This window comes from Pygocentrus nattereri, chromosome 8 (assembly GCF_015220715.1).
Source record: "Pygocentrus nattereri isolate fPygNat1 chromosome 8, fPygNat1.pri, whole genome shotgun sequence".
Lineage (NCBI taxonomy): Eukaryota > Metazoa > Chordata > Actinopteri > Characiformes > Serrasalmidae > Pygocentrus > Pygocentrus nattereri.
The window spans coordinates 45,453,346-45,470,367 of record NC_051218.1 but is presented as its reverse complement, the minus strand read 5'-3'; the positions used below and the strand labels follow the sequence as shown (position 1 = coordinate 45,470,367).

Below are 17,022 nucleotides of genomic sequence, written 5' to 3'. Positions count from 1 at the left end.
AGGAGCCGGTCAGAAACTCTATGACCTCCTCTTACAGTTGGATGTGATTGGCTCCTCGGCGCCTCACGGCTATAAAAATATGGTGCTTTGAAATCGGATCAATCTTTTTTAATCACACTGTACTTTAAATCGTGAGTAAACCTTTAGTTTATGTTTTAATATCTAGTTTATAAAAGTTATAAAGTCAACAATGTACATTATTATTAAACAACAGTTAACCAGTGTGTCCCAGTGGACAAGGAGCATTAGAGAAACCGACGCTGGACGCTTTACATCAGACTGAAAACGTTCCAGTTTGAAACGCTTTCAGTTCAGCTTAAACACTGTTAGTGTTTCCAGCCACTTTTCCTCCGTAACCACACTTCACCCTAATCTAGCTTTTTATTTGATTCTTTTCAACTATTTTAATTTAATGATTCTCCTTTAAATCTGTTGTTTTAACCATGTTTTAATTTCTATTCTTTTTTTTTCCATTTGTAAAGCACTTTGAATGACCGCAGTGTATGAAAGATCTATACACACAGCCTCTATATGAAGAAGCTTCATTTTTGACTTTTTGACATATTTTGAAAATGCCTGTCGCTCTTTACAATGCGTGTAAATTTAAAGATGAATGAACCAAAAGAAACGTCTCAAAACAGTCTTGGAAAAATTCTGGTTCCATTGACTTACATTAAAAGCGAAGTAGGCTTTTTCCTTCTCCTGTAAAGTTACCGTTTTGAAGATACGAGGTTTTCTTCCGACATCTATAACATATTAGATTAAATTAATAGATTTATCTGCAACATAATTTCTGAAAGCAGTGATTCCAAACTTTGCCTGGTAGCACATGTTGGTTGAAGCATTTGTACTTCAAAGAAGAAGAAAGGAGATGAAGGTTGAATACTATGAACAGGTTTATTTGCAGAATGCAGCTCTTTTACAGACACGTTCATGATCTTTTGGTCTCTGTCTTCCGTCCACAGTCAACATGCTCCATTAAGGCTAGGCAGTTCCAGTTTTATTTCCCCCACAATAACAACATTTTTGGTCACCGTCCACCGACAGAAACGAGTATGACTCTGAAAACGTGTGATGGCGCTCCACACAAAGCTCCTTTTGTTTTTAATATTCCCGTTTTTCTCCATCCTTTTTACTGACTACACAGCATGAATTAATTAAAGCTTTTGTCACCTTCCCAGGAGTGTATTGTTTTAAATAACAATAAAAAAAAGAACTTGTTCATGCATAGTTCGTTTTGTCTGGTTCATCCTCTCTTTCTTTTGTAAAAAGCAAGTTCGAGTATACATACATGTACATAAGACACATAGTAAAATGAGTTCATAGCTACGGAATGTATTAAAGCTTCTACCTGCAAAAGGATGCGCATGTGTTTCTTGTTGTTTTTGGTAAACTCTACGTGTGTATAAAACGCTAGGAAAATAAGCATCCGATCCATCAGAGTTATAAAGAGGCCACAGAGTTTTCGGTACTGCATTATAGGCAATACTGCGATGAGTAAGGCCCGTCCCCACGCTCGCACACAACTCTCAGAGCAGACAAGTTGAGATGTACACTTTAAACTCGCGCACTTTCCTCCACGATCAAATATGCAAATAAAAATATACACTGCACAGTCTGACTGGCATGGGCTTGGGTCCAACGCGGATATGTTTTAATCAATAAGATAGAAGTGGTTTGGATATGTACCTCTGAAGAATCTGTGGGAATTTAATTATTTATTTATTTATTTATTTATTTTTACCTGGTCTGGTCTACAAAAAACAATCCAACCCCACCGCTTTGCTAAACCTCCCTCACCCCCTTACCCCACTGTCCCAGTCCTGCCAAACAAAACACGATTCTTTACCATCTGTCGTTTCTTTGCGTTTCTTTTTTGCTATTTTTTTTTTTACGATTATGGCCAATTCATTCAACCAGAAGCCTTTCAACCAGCAAAACGGCTTGTAGGTCAGACGTCGGCTTTTGATTGGCTACGGGGTCCCGTTTGTTTGTTTTGTCTCTTACGCCCTCTTCATGCCTCGGCCCATCAGGCAGGCGAACACGGTCATGACCATCTTGGGCTTGACCTCTACCAGGTCGTCAGGCAGGGCGTACACGCGAGCGCCGATCTTCCTGGCCATGGATACAGCATATCTAGAAAACAGAGGACAGAGTGCGAGTAGATTATACCTTTTCATTTGTTTTGGGTACATTCAGTTTATTTAACAGCCCTCGATGACCTAACTTAGAAATGTGAAGCATCTACAGTTAAGCTCAAAATTATTCACGCCCATGCCAAATTTGCCTTGAAGTGTCAAAAGATGGTAAGACATTGTGCTCGAGATGTTAATGATACATCTGAACTACTTCTGTCTTTCCTCCTGAACCGCTTAGTCCAGATCGGGTTGCGGTAGTAGTTGGGAGAGCAGAGAATCCCTGACAGCGATGTCCCCTACAACTTCCTCCAACTCATTCCAAGGGACCCCGAGTCGCTCCCAGGCCAACTTGGGAGACATAATCCCTGCAGTGGGTCCTAGAATGACACCGGGGTCTCATCCCAGTAGCCCATGCCTGGTACACCCTCCACCAGGAAGTGTCCAGGGGCCATCCGGATCAGACGCCCAAACCACCTCAACTGGCTTCTCTCAACGTGGAGGAGTAGCAGCTCTACTCTGAGCTCCTCCCGGATGGCCGAGTTCCTCACCCTATCAAGTAGATTGTAGCCGCCACCCTGCGGAGAGGCTCATTTCTGGCACTTGTATTTGTGAGCTTATTCTTCCGGTCATTACCCACAGCTAATGACCACAGGTGAGGGTCAGGATGTAGACCGGTCAGTAAAGAGAGCTTCGCCTTATGGCTCAGGTCCCTCTTCTCCACTACAGTCCGGTACAGTGACCACACCCCAGCCCGTGACCGATCTCACCATCCCTCTTCCCATCACTTGTGAACAAGACTCCGAGATACTTAAACTCCTCCATTCTTCCATTACCCGGAGTGGGCATGCCATCACCTTTTTTTTCCATTCAGAAAGGTGGTAGGCGATAGGTGACCCCCTGCGGCGGCAAGAACGGTAGAGCGAGAGGACAAAAAGAATCCAAGGATCACCAACAAAGCCACACTGATGAATATGAGCAATTCTGGTACCAACATCTCAAGGCAGACACTCCAGAGAGCTAGTCTCCAAGGATGCCAACCAGGGAAGCCTCCCATTCTCCAAGACAGGAATTCAACCTCATGAACAGCCTCCTCAAAGTCGAACATGGTGGTAGAAATGCAAGGCTTTGAGGGTGTTTTTCAGCCTGGCAATCTTGTCAAAGTAAACAGCTTCAACAGAAAAGGCCTTGGGCAGCACTGCACTTTTCAACCAGACCATGAGCATGGATGCGAGCAAACTTCTCAGTGAACATCTCAGTGTGGAATCAAGACCCTAAGCTTTGAAGTTGCCTCCCAGCTCTCATGTACATATATGTGTGTTATGTTGTACGATCCTATTTACATGCATTTACAGTAAGCTTGAACTGAAGGACTGCACTGCTCTGCTGAAAATCTTTACCAGTCCTGGACTTACTTGGCATTCTCCAGCTTGTCCTGCTCAGACAGGCTTCCTGTCTTTACTAGATCATAGTGGATGCTGCCTGGCTGGATGGCATCAATGAGGTCCAACACAGGCAAACTGGAACTGATCTCTTTGTCCTATAAGCCCAAGATCACAACCACATTCAGTCACTGTGCTACAAAGCTTTCAGCATTTAGAACCAGGCTGGAATACTAGCTGAAGAGATCCCGTACCTTGAAGCTTGAAATTTTGGTCGACTTTCCTGCCCCTGACAACGTTTTATTGACCCAGTTGACGATGATGTCATCATTCACCTTCTGTCCGTCTCCCAGGTCCTCAAGTACATTCAGAGTATACCTAGAATATGCAAATGAACACCACAAGATTAGCACAAGAGTACATTCAACAACAAACAGAAAACAAATCAAACGCTCTAAAAAAAATAAAACCTTAATGCAAATCATCCAAGACGGCATGTATCAAAATGCCGAAAAGATGCACATACCTCCTCATCAGCTGCCAAACCAGAGCCAGGGTCAGCGTAGGGTTCCCGTCATTAAGGTCCTGACCTCCAATACCCACCAGTGAGAATTTGGCAGTTGTCTTTCCAAGTTCCACAGCATAGTTACAGTTCTCCAGCTGCACTCAGAGGCAGAAACACAGATGCAATCTTAAAAGATCATTGAGCCAGTTTTAGCCTAAAACCTAGATTTTACTCAATGTCTAAATGTGGTTTTACAAATCTGCAAAGGTCCCCCGACCCCCAAGCATTTTAATTAAGGAGATGTACCAGAAATTCCCAGTGGGGCCTCAAATATGGAAGGCAAATCCGGCCAAAAAAGAAACTGAAATTAAAAACAATAAAATGTACCCCACAGACCTGCCCAGTGTTAATTAACATATTTGCTTGTTGTTCAACTTGAAAACGAAAAGGCAAAGTGGGAAATGAAAAGTAAAGTCACCAGCAGGTAGCGGCAATGGTCATTTGCCTTTTAATTATGACAGTGTGTCTACACCGGAAAGTGCATCACAAATTGTCACTTTGATATTAATTTATGCATTTTGCATTTGCATTCTGTCAGATATGCAGCCTATTTATATATGGGGGGGGGGGGCATTGCACTTTGATTTTTAGCTTTGACACGTATGACTCATTACATGAAGGAAAGAAAAAGCCGAAGTCGAGCTTGGATTTTAGTTTCACTATTAGTTTTTTCCATTTAAACATGGCCACGAAATCCCAGAATAATGACCAAAATGAAACGACAAATAGCAGCTTTAAATAAATTTCTTTTTTTTTTCGCCACAAATGACTCGTGGTTTTCAATTTCCTTTTCAATTTTGGCAGGACATTTGCGCAGATGTTTGGAAAACGAAATGGAAAAAAAAAAAGGTTTGCATTTACAATTTATTGTTTTAATTATCCACAGCCTGAACGTTTCCCCTATTGTTAACTGTTGATTAATAATGATGTTCATTGTTGGCTGATTGTTGAAACTTTATAAACTAGACATTAAAACATAAACCATTAAAAAAAGTTTACTCACAATTTAAAGCATTATGGGAACAACGCGACCCTGACAGAGAAGCGGCTTAGAAAATGGATGGCTGGGTGGACTTTTTTTTTTTTTTTTGAACAATCAATTAACAAATAATAATTAGCCATTCCTAGCAATTTCCTGCCGGTTTGGGCACGCCTGTTTAAATGACATTTTCTTGATGTCAAAATAAACCCTCTACACACAACATACTTCCGCCCGCACATTTGATGCACAATTACTGTTTATTTGCCAAATTTCACATTATTATTTTTGACTCGTGCTTATGTGAAAAATTAAACTGCAAATGTAGGTATTTCAGTTTCAATTTTGGCAGGATATTTGCACAGATGTTTGGAAAAAATTGGCAAAAAGAGGTTTACATCTACATTTTATTGTTTTAATTATCATTTCTTTTTGGCTGGATTTGCCTCCAATACTCAGCTGCTGGATTTTGGAGGCTCTGGTATAAATACTATGTGGATTATTATATATTACTGTATATTAGACATAAACCTCCCAGACTGCACAGACGTTTGGGCGACTTCCTGCTGTTTTAGTGCGATGCCCTCTGTGACTCATACGGCCCCTCGCACATCAGGGTGAGGAGACAACAAGGACCAGATTTTTCAAGAGGAAATAAAGGCTAAACTCACTGACCTAATTAGCCAACTAAGCAAACTTTGTAAAGTCCAAGTAAAATAATTTAAATTATTATTATAAAATAATGATTTTGTCTGGCTTAAGCTTCAGGTTTGGGATGGGAACCTTAAAGACAGTACCTTTTTCATGTTGGCTCCAATTTTTGGGTAAGGGGGCTTATTGACTTTGTTGTTCCAGTCAACTGGAACCTTGATCCGCTCATAGAGCTGCAGGATGACCAGGGCATCTTGGAGATCACTATGACGGCAAACACAGGAGTGAGTATGTGCACTGAAACTGGTATACTGTATATTATATATATAATAATATACTGTATATTATATATCGCTGTTGCCGGAAGAAAATCTCGTATTTCCAAAATGTTACCTTTACAAGAGAAACTACTTTTAATGTACTTTTAAAGTCAATGGAACCAGACCTGTTTTTCCCCCAGTCATTCTGGGTCATTTAGTTTAGTCCATTCATCATGAAATTTACATACAATGTAAAGAACTGAATGTAAAAAAAAAAAAAAAAGATAAACGTCAAAAAAAAAGGAAGGTTTTCTTCCAACAACAATGATGCAGGTCATAATGCATGTCAAGTAATTAGGTATAACATAAGAGGCATTTGCAAACATGCAGGATTTTGAACATTGTTTTACCCATATAGGTGGTTCACGTGAGGATTAACACCCAGTGAATTCATCCAGTTTCGGAATGTTCTCTCCTCTCTGGTTTCTCCTAAAAAGAGGCGGGGGGGGGGGGGGGTAAAAACATAGGTGAACTGACAGCTTAATTTACAACAGTGTTTCAACACCACGATGCAAAACACATGAATTTTCACCATTTAAAAGCCTGTTGAGTTTGTACAGCTGTGCCTAAATAATAAAAGGAATTATACACTCAGCACTGAAATTTCCAGACAAAGTTTTCAAGCCAAATACATTTGAATAAGAGGCAACAGAAAAGGCTTTTTTCAAAAGATTACTGTTAAACCACTAGAGGGCACCAAGACCCACAAAGAGAGTACAATAGCGCTCTGTTTTTGCGAGGAAATGATCCAACAGGTTCCCTTTACTTCTAAGAGTTCTGAAGCATTCCAGTACAAAAGACAACCCCCCCCCCCCACCCCCCCACCCCCCCCACCACTTCTACTAGCATCTATATTTAGATGGCTTTGAAATACATATTTTCATGCACCTTTCAGTATTGTTCAAAGTTCTACACAAAGACAGTCTAGATTCTGCTCAGCTGGGAAAATATCCATGCACCCCTACAGGATGGTATTTTCATAGAACTGGCAGTGGTGGGAAGGGGAAGCGAGGGAGGGGCTGGTTGTGCTGGGCTGGAATGGGGTCAGTGTACCCACCCTCCAGCAGGCCCCAGTCGATGTCCTGGTTCTCAGGTTTGGTCAGTGCTGGGTACTTGTTGAAAAGGTTGGCCACAAACGCCAGGTTGAGCTTGGGGTTGCCGGACACCACGTCGGTCGAAGTGACGAACTGTCTGCAGCCCAGCCTGTCGGCCTGCACCAGCATCGCCTCGGCTCTTTTCAGATCATCTTTTTCCTGTGAAACACACAAAAACGGGTCAAAGGATGCCGAGGAGTCCTCGCTATTATTAGAACGTCTGAATCTTAGTTATCTGCTTCCCTTATACAAATCCCAAACTTGCCCAAGCCTCAGTTGAAAAGGCCTCTTAAGAGGTTTGTGAAAGCTGCAGCTCACCATCATTCAACCCTGATCTAATCGCTCTGTTGTCATGTGTCATACCGTGGTTAACTGTGGAACCACCGGTGGGTCCAAAACACACTTCATCATATACTTTACATTAAATTTTTATATTTCAGAAGCTTCTTTCAGAAGCTGGCCGTCTCAGACTAACTGCATGTGTTAGGGTCAGGGTGACGCTACTTCAATCAGATCTGTGCATTACGATGAGCTCTGAGACTCGAGTGAGTGATGCCACACAGGGGGAGGGACAAGGCGAGAAACAGCAGTCAGAGAAGAAAGTGAGTCAGAGGGAAGTTATTCCACATGACATGATCTAAAAAGAGAAAACTGACAGTAAATGTTGGTGAAATCTGACCGAACTGGACTTTATTTGATCTGATGTTCAGTAAATGTTGGTGAAATCTGACCGAACTGGACTTCATTTGATCTGATATTCAATAAATGTTGGTGAAATCTGACCGAACTGGACTTCATTTGATCTGATGTTCAGTAAATGTTGGTGAAATCTGACCGAACTGGACTTTATTTGATCTGATGTTCAGCTGTCGACTGTATAAGATGTTGATATTCCTACCCGGCTACTTCAGTAAACAGTACATGGCACCGAGTCATGACGCATGTTAGACGTTACAATGTTCTGGACCTTCGCTTGACGATATTTTCTCTAACTGGACCTTACTGAATTTTAATTAAAGGCCCCTGGTGTAAACAGTTGAGTGAAAAATGTAAACAGTGAGTGGAACTGCATTACAGATACTTCTTCAGGGAGCTTTGCTGTACACATCATAACAGCAGGGTAATGATTATTTATGATAACTGCAGTGTCCAACACATTCCTTCACCTCGCCCATTTGAAATGGTCCAAGGGTTCAACAGAACTGAACAAACGCAAGCGAAAGCTGGGACAAAACAAGCAAAAATAAAAAGCGAACAGAACTAGGAAGGGGGGCTGTGAATGTGTTTGCGATGAGGAAAAGAGGCAGTATGATATAATCAGCTTCAGATAACAGTGTACACAGGATGAAACGGAAGCGCAGCCTTTCAAAAGGGACTATTCATAACTCACATGCACAAACAAAGCGTGTGTGAGGAAAAGGCCTTGCCTTTCAGGCATGTTGATTGCAGAGCGACCATGAAAGTGACCCGAGAACAACGGCAGCTTAAACTCGGCGTGAAAAGATACTTTCTCCCCTGGGCTGTCCGGCCACAGACGCTTCCGCCAACGTGACCCAGTCCCCCACTGGCTTCTCTTGGCTTCACGAGGGGTTAAGTGCATACATATGACATTGTGGACCTCTGAGTCACTCAATTTGTCTCCATAAATCACCACAGTGTCTGCTCGAGCCCTGCTGGGAACTCGGCGATGTTACACCAAACCCAGCGGTAAACGGTTCAGGCTGAGGCCAGGGGAGTAGGGGCGGCTCCATGACGGGGAGTTTGGCATCGGCAGTGTTAACAGATGTGGTGACTGTCAGGAAGTCTTTTATAGACACGGACTCAAGAGTCAGTTTGTCTCCACATGGACGCAATAAATGGGAAAATCAAATGTGCTCATTTTTCTTCTAACCACAAATACGGTCAATCAGCCAAGACAAGTTTGGCTCCTGATGTTTGTTTTGGTTTTACACCATTTTTCTGTCAAATTTCTGGATAATTCAACTGGTGGGAGGTAAACAGAGTCACTGACTTAGATTTCAAAGTCAAAGTTACTAAATAAAGCTGTAAAATTAGTGTCTAAGGTTTATTCACAGTGGTGGTGATAGGAACTAAAAATGTCAACAACACAAAACGCAGCCATTTATTTACTACCCAAAACCACCAGCGAGCCTAAATGTGTTTTTACATAGTAAAACAGTGATAAACCTGTAAAATATGTTTTCTTCAGGGACTATTTTGTCTTACAACGCCCTGCATGTACCTCTCATTACAGAGTGAACAATACATTTTTCAAGCTACATCTTTCTTGCTAAACAACGCATCCAGCATCAGGCAGCAAACCACATTTATATAGTAACTTTTTGTGAGGAAGCTTTTAAAAGTTTTAGAGCAGGGCTGTGCGATTAATCGAATCAGACATTCAGAACTTCTAACCGATGTATTCTTGCCCATGTCGGTTATTTGGATGATTTTTTTATTCTGCTAATCCTTTCCCCACTCTGTGTGTTCATGTACTGACCCTTAAAAACTTACTACCGCACATGTAGTCACGAGACTCCGCCACGTCCAGTCCTGCAAGCTTTAAATTATAAAAATGTAAATTTCCACGTCAGAAATGCCCAAAAGATGCCAGAATTAATCCAAAAAGACTATATCTAAAGCAGCTTAACAATCAAAACACATTCCCAGTTCTTTGCCAATTCTTCACATGAGAGGACTTCACCGATATTCGTGAACATCAGCAGGTTTGCTTACTGAAGTTACATCCATGGCTGGTCACTGAGCAACACTGACTACGTTCACACAGCCAACATTCACAAAACCGGCCCAAATCTGATTCTCTCACCAAATACGATGTTTGTTCAGCTGTTCAGATGATCTTTTAAATGTGATCTGTGTGCAACAGTCTGAACAGATCAGCTCCTAAACTGACCCACAGTTCACGCGGCTCATCCCGAGGTAAACAATCACACCTGCCAACGAACGCCAGTCGCTCCCGGAGGATCAGCTTCATCTTCACCAGCATCACAGGAGCCATTATGAAGCTTAACTGACTGACAGCTGGGCTCGTCACCCAGCATGTGTTCAAGCTCAGCAGTCTCTCTTACGTTAAGCTACAGTGCCATTAACTCCCTTCAACATAAGCACTTGTGCTGAAGCTGGAGCGGCATACCAAGCACTCCCCATAATGTCTTGAGCGTCTGCCAGAGCCTTACAGGAAACCCTGACGAAGTCTTACACATCTGACAGGAGGGATATCGCTCCACCTTGGGACCGACCACACACACACACACACACACACACACACACACACACACACACACACACAACTGACTCAGCTAAAACTATTAGTAGGTGATACGGACAACAAAAAATGGCCATTTTGACAGGTTCTCTGGATAAGTGGTGGCATCTATCAAACGTAGAAGTGAAGAGGACATGATCTAGGATCAGTTTTTTGTATTTTATGCTATGGATCAACCCCAGTGACCTGCTTTTCAAAGCCTTGGTGCGTCTCTAGCAAATCCGTCTGACGCCGGCCTCACATCAAACGACTTTACTGTGGCAGGCAAAATTTCAACATCAGAATAAAATCACAAGAGTCTTGCTAGAGTTGCGTTGCTTATACGTTATCTTGATCGTTTACTGCAGGGGTGTCCAAGCTTTTCTGAAAGAGGGCTGGATTGCACCATGTCAAAATACCTGAGGGCTGAGATGTTATTCCCAAAAAATTAAAAATAAATTTTCCAAATATGAGTACATCGACTCACAGCGCTCTGGGAGGCACTGTTTCCCATCAGTGTACAAAAGATGCTCAAGGCTTCTTTTATTGCTGGATTGCTCAGAGCTGCTTGGGTTGGTAAGAGCATATAACAAAAAATGAAATTTAAGAGTAACAACAAACCGTGACTAATGTGTTAAGTACAGTGAGATTCACTCGAAAGAGGCCCCGACCAGTCTGTTGTGACTCTACATACCGTGACGTGTGTGTAATCGACTGCATTATATGCGATGCTGGAAGTGATCCAGTGAACTACTGACTTTGCTGATGAAGCTGATGCTGTTACACTGCTTTAGTTTCTCTGCTCTCTCCTAAACATTTGCTGCACTGTCCATGCTTTAGTGATATTAAATTCATCATAGTCTTTTAAAATATGAGGCACACACATTTGCTGAGGCTTGCGATGAAAAAAAAAAAAAAAAAATTCCGTCTCGCCAAATTTGCAAGTTCTCAGTGCTGAGTGTGTGCTTTATTATGCAGCCTTGACTAAATTCAGTAAATGAAGCTGAAGGTCCAGTCAGAGAAAAACGGCTCTTAAATCTTAGCCAACTTCAGAAGCATACTGCAATGAACTGCACAGCAATTTTGCGGTGCTGCTAAATAAAATCTGTCTGTGGGCCACATTTGGCCCTGGGGCCGGACTTTGGACACCCCTGGTTTAGTGTGAGGTGGTCAGGATGGTCAGGAAGTCTTTTTCTCGTCCTGACGCTGCGATGAAATCAACCATGTTTAATATTATCGGTAGTTTCAAGTCTTGGCTCATGCGAATAACGGCGTGCCAGGGGAGTGCGCGAGAGCAGACGAGCGAGAGCAAGAGCGAGAGAGATGCATAAGTGCCTGAAATCTCTGTAAAAAAAAAAAAAAAAAGGCAAACCTGCTCCAATTTAAAATAATAAAATCACACTAACTTTAAATGTAAACTTGCTGTTTTAACATTTGAAGTCCACTGAGCTCAACAGTGATGTAAGAAACAATTCAGAGGCCAATGACATGAGTGAAGAATCCTGTTAGTAATTTTTTTATTTTATAATTTATTTTTTTAACGGATTAGTTAGTTGTTTTTATGGTTATGTTAAATAAAAGGTGGCTGCACATCTTGCAGGTTAATTCTGGGTGATGATCTGCCAGAATATACAGTTCTACAGTGAACTGGGCTGAACTTTCCCAGCCAATGCCTCTTCCCATTAGTACCGCACTCAGAGTGGCGAAGGACAAAGGCTTCCCTGCTTATAAACTTCTACCACATTCACGACTGGAAATGATCTCAAAAATCTGGTTGCAGTCTTGCAGATAGTGACACCGCAAGTCTTCGCAAAATCATTGTCTGTGACTGAAAACTCTGTGACCTTGTATGTAGATGTGAGAGGGTGTCAGACTTCAGTCTATTCAGTCTTCTAATGTATGGCTAGCACTACTCGTTGAATTAGGTCTGTGAGGAACACGGACAGCCCAATGAGACGAAACCAGGTGTTTCTGGAAAGTCCATTACAACCCCCACAGGCGAAACATTTTTTACTTCCGTTTCTCTCCCTTGTGCAAACACACGATATAATCTGCCCCAGCGAAACACAAGAATTCAAGAGCTTTAAAGCAGGACTCACAGTGAATCCTGCCATGTTGATGTCAATGCGCTCCTCGTTCTCTTTAAGGCCTTTGGGTGCAATTTGGTTCAGGAGGTGGAAATAAGCCCTGGAGTCCTGCAAGAATCCAACAGAAAGGGGGAAAAACATTAAGCAAACCTAAAACATGAAACTGCAACTTTTCACATATATAAGGTATTAAGATTAATGGATGATGAGTGAACACAAAGAAAATGAGAAAACCATGATGAACTCATGAGTATGTGCTTGGAACTCCTGCTCAAGTTCATATTCAATGATTCAATGATAAGAGATGCAGAAAGAAAAATGATGAGTCATGCCAAAGTGAAAAACTTGGCTGAACATTTGGGGGGAAAAAGTACCTTCACAGAGTTTGAGAAGTCTGAAAGCTAAAGCACAGGGAAAGACAGACAGTTGGTGAAAGAGACAGCACCACAAGAATACAGGTCATTTCTTCTTCTATTAATAATTTAAAAAAAAAAAAAAAGGGATTTTATGGACAGATATAAATCAATCAGGCATTCTGACCACCTCCTCGTTTCTACGCTCACTGTCCATCTATTCAGCTCCACTTACTGTATAGCTGCACTCTGTAGTTCTACAGTTACAGACTGTAGTCCATCTGTTTCTCTGATACTCTGTTACCCTGTTCTTCAGTGGTCAGGACCCCCCATGGACCCTCACAGAGCAGGTACTGTTTGGGGGTGGATCATTCTCAGTACTGATGTGGTGGGGGTGTGTTCGTCTGTGTTGCGCTGGTCTGAGTGGATCAGACACAGCAGTGCTGCTGGAGTTTTTAAACACCTCAGCGTCGCTGTTGGACTGAGAATCGTCCACCAACCAAAAATATCCAGCCAACAGCGTCCAGTGGGCAGCGTCCTGTGACCACTGATGAAAGACTAGAGGATGACCAACACAAACTATCCAGCAACAGATGAGCTGTCGTCTCTGACTTTACACCTACAAGGTGGACTGACAAGGTAGGAGTGTCTAATAGAGTGGACAGTGAGTGGACACAGTGTTTAAAAAAACTCCAGCAGCACTGCTGTGTCTGATCCACTCAGACAAGCACAACACACACTAACACACCACCACCACTGTCAGTGTCACTGCAGTGCTGAGAACGATCCACTCCCAAACAGTACCTGCTCTGTGAGGGTCCATGGGGGTCCTGACCACTGAAGAACAGGGTAACAGAGTATCAGAGAAACAGATGGACTACAGTCTGTAACTGTAGAACTACAGAGTGCAGCTATACAGTAAGTGGAGCTGATAAAGTGGACAGTGAGTGTAGAAACGAGGAGGTGGTCAGAATGTTATGTCTGATTGGTGCATCCTGCATACTAGTGTACATGGGGTAATAAAAAAAAAAGACTATGACTGTATTTTGCACCAGGATAATTACTGCCCACACTACTCTTTCAAAACAACACATCATTTGGTGATCTGACTGCCTATTATTACATCTGCCAATTTCCATACCAGCAAAATGCACCGAGGAAGTGCTGAAGACTAGAGAAAATCACTGACATCTCTGCAGATTCTACAAGCTGTAATGTGCCTATTTAAAATGTATGACATCTGTTTTCTTCTAGGCATATTAGACTATACATTAGTAAGTCTTCCATTAAGAACTTCTCCACCTCATGATTTCAGCCACCACAGGAGATGGTTAGATGAGGCACAGAGCTATAAATATCATTGGATAGTTGTTGGATAGAAAAAGAAAAAAAACAGAATAAGAGAGAAGGGGAGAAGATGGAGAAAAAGGAAGAGAAAAAGACAAAGTGAGAGCACTAAATCTCGTCTTTGGCACTGAGTATGTTGCAGGCTGCCTGAAAACCAAACGCTGCCTCATGTCTTTGGCCTCATTAAGACCAATCTTAAGATTGGTCCATAGTTAACAGTGCTGTCACAGCCCGCAAGGCCAAGCCAATAGCCTGTTCATCAGGCATCAGCGTGAGACAGTACTTTACTTTGAACTCTGGAAGATCTGACTAAGCAAATCAGGAAAATGTGAGTATATAGGGAGATTTAATGAAGCACTTTGCTGTTGTCAGAACAAAACCTGGTATCTCCAAAATGGTAACTTCACAGAAGGAAAAAAGCTACTTTACTCTTAATGTAAGTCAATGGAAACAGATTTTTTGCATTTATCGTGAAATTTACACACAATGTAAAGAGCAACAGGCATTTTCAAATTGTCAAAAAACAAAAAACGACAAAAACGGAGATACGAGGCCTTCAAACACCTAAATAGTAACAAATACAGACAACAGATAAACATCGATAGTTAGATTTTAGTTACAATGGAATGCTTCAAAATAGCCAAAGAATATTACTTTGAACCACAAAGTGCATATTTAACAGAAGGGATGCACCGAAAAGAAAAGGTTTAGATGAAACCGAATAAAATGAAACATTATCAGCGTTTCATTAATTTTTCCACTTTTTTCACTACTGCATAATTTAAAGAGGCTAACTCTACTTTTGTCTTGGTTTCCAAAGAAAAAACAAACTAAACTGCAATTTAAAAATATTTATTGAACACTAAACATGTTAACATCCCAGCAGCAAACTAACAAAGTACAACAATTAGCAAAAATAATAATAATAATAATAATTATTATTATTATTATAACCGCACCCAAAGTAAAAAAAAAAAAAAGTCAATATGACTTAAATAAATTAGTAAAACCAAGTATTTTTATTTGCCCCCTCCAAAAAGTGAGAGAGAAAGAGTGCACATGAGGGAGGGAGGGAGGAGAGAGAGAGCTTGCATGGGAGAGAGGGAATGAGCAAAGAAAGACTGCATGAGAGAGAGAGAGAGAGAGAGAGACACTGTGCATGAGACAGAGAGAGAGAGAGAGACACAGAGACAGAGAGAGAGAGAGACAGAGACTGACTGCACTGTGCATGAGACAGAGAGAGACACAGAGAGACAGACAGAGAGAGAGACAGACAGAGAGAGAGACAGACAGAGAGACAGAGACAGAGACAGAGACAGAGAGAGAGAGAGACAGAGAGAGAGAGAGAGAGAGAGAGAGAGAGAGAGAGAGAGAGAGAGAGAGAGAGAGAGAGAGACAGAGAGAGAGAGAGAGAGAGAGAGAGAGACAGACAGAGAGAGACAGAGAGAGAGAGAGAGACAGAGAGAGAGAGAGAGACAGAGAGAGAAGAGAAACTTTTGGCTCGAATGCTTGAAAATAAAATCTGGGCAACTTCACAGTGCTCAGCTCCAGTGTGACTCACTGTGGAAAAACGAAATAAAATTTTTGGGTATTTTTGCCATTTTCAGCCAGATAATTTCGGTTGCCAAATATTTGGTGCATCCCTACTTAACAGAGAATTACAATCAGTTATAAAATCAACATTTCAAAGCAGCTAAATGGGCACTAGACGTTTTATACCTTTATGCATGAAACATATAAACCTATTTCTTCATTTCAAGCCCGTGAGTATGGACGGAGAATCATCAGGAGAGCAGTGCAGATCAGAGGCACAGCATAAGAACAACTCAGTCACTCAACCCTCCTCACCTTGATGTCGGAGCTGAAGTTGTTTATTTTGTGCCAGCCGGCGTTTTCCAGGTGGTAGTTGGCCCAGCGTAGGAGCAGCTCCTCTGGGGACAGCTTCATCAGATCCTCCAGGGTCTCACCCTCCCGCAGCAATGCCGCCAGCGCTGAGAAAACACACACTGAAGTGTCAGCACACATCTCTATACACACACACACACACACACACACACACACACACACACACCACAAAGGGCAAACAAACACCTACAGAAGTGCACACAGCTTAGATATAACCAACCAGTCAGCCAAACTGTGCACAAACATAAATGTGGTGAGGGTTTTTCCTGCAACACTGAACACCTGAATAATCTTTAGCTATTTAAAACTCAGTTTTAAAGCCTACAGCCTACAGGGTCAGTTCCCTGGGGTGGTTCCCTCAAGGCTCCATCTCAGTCCCTTTAGTCAGGGAACATAACTGAACCATAATCCACTGAAATGATCTGTTCTAAGCTGGACTGACTCCACACACCCCGCCCCACCTCGCCTCCAGGCTTTTACTCTACTGCTCTGGTTTAAAACATTCAGTTATGAAAAGGAACAAATACCAACTTTTCACCTGGAGGAACTGATTTAAGCTCCACAATCAGACCTTAGAACCACTGCTGGAGCTTTGAGGGAACATTTACACTGTTTGGACCTTGATGAACGAAAAACGTACCTGACCAGAACCTTCAGTTCTAGCAGTGTAATACAGTACAGAGTTCTTATACTTTAAATCACATCATCATTAGTTTTTAATTTGCTCACACTTATTCTCTTTATATCTCTTCTAGTGTTATTGTTTTGTTTCTTCTCCCTGTTCAGCATCTAATTCGATTCTGGCATCGTTACACTGGCTTCAGGTGTTGTTAAAGCCAAGTAATTTTATAATTGTGGTTTTACATTTATATGAAATGGACCATGGACTTGTACGACCATATACCATGGACCATTTCTCTGTAGATGCCCCAAGGTGTT

General features: G+C 41.9%; 1 protein-coding gene across 3 annotated transcripts in view; it reads right to left on the bottom strand.

Annotated features, from left to right (window-relative positions):
- Positions 1 to 878: 878 nt before the first annotated feature.
- The window catches only part of pls3 (plastin 3 (T isoform)), a 42,117-nt gene continuing 25,973 nt past the window's right edge, over positions 879 to 17,022 (bottom strand). For 2 of the 3 annotated variants that reach the window (XM_037540762.1, XM_037540761.1), the window contains exons 8-17: positions 16,027 to 16,169; positions 12,853 to 12,879; positions 12,491 to 12,586; positions 7,090 to 7,285; positions 6,383 to 6,461; positions 5,859 to 5,976; positions 4,044 to 4,177; positions 3,772 to 3,895; positions 3,551 to 3,675; positions 879 to 2,136 (exon numbers count right to left, since the gene is read on the bottom strand). In XM_037540762.1, the coding sequence (XP_037396659.1) occupies positions 2,004 to 2,136; positions 3,551 to 3,675; positions 3,772 to 3,895; positions 4,044 to 4,177; positions 5,859 to 5,976; positions 6,383 to 6,461; positions 7,090 to 7,285; positions 12,491 to 12,586; positions 12,853 to 12,879; positions 16,027 to 16,169 (1,175 nt within the window). In that variant the 3' untranslated portion in view covers positions 879 to 2,003. The remainder of the gene's footprint in view (positions 2,137 to 3,550; positions 3,676 to 3,771; positions 3,896 to 4,043; positions 4,178 to 5,858; positions 5,977 to 6,382; positions 6,462 to 7,089; positions 7,286 to 12,490; positions 12,587 to 12,852; positions 12,880 to 16,026; positions 16,170 to 17,022) is intronic. The other variant, XM_017718796.2, reaches the window with a different exon arrangement.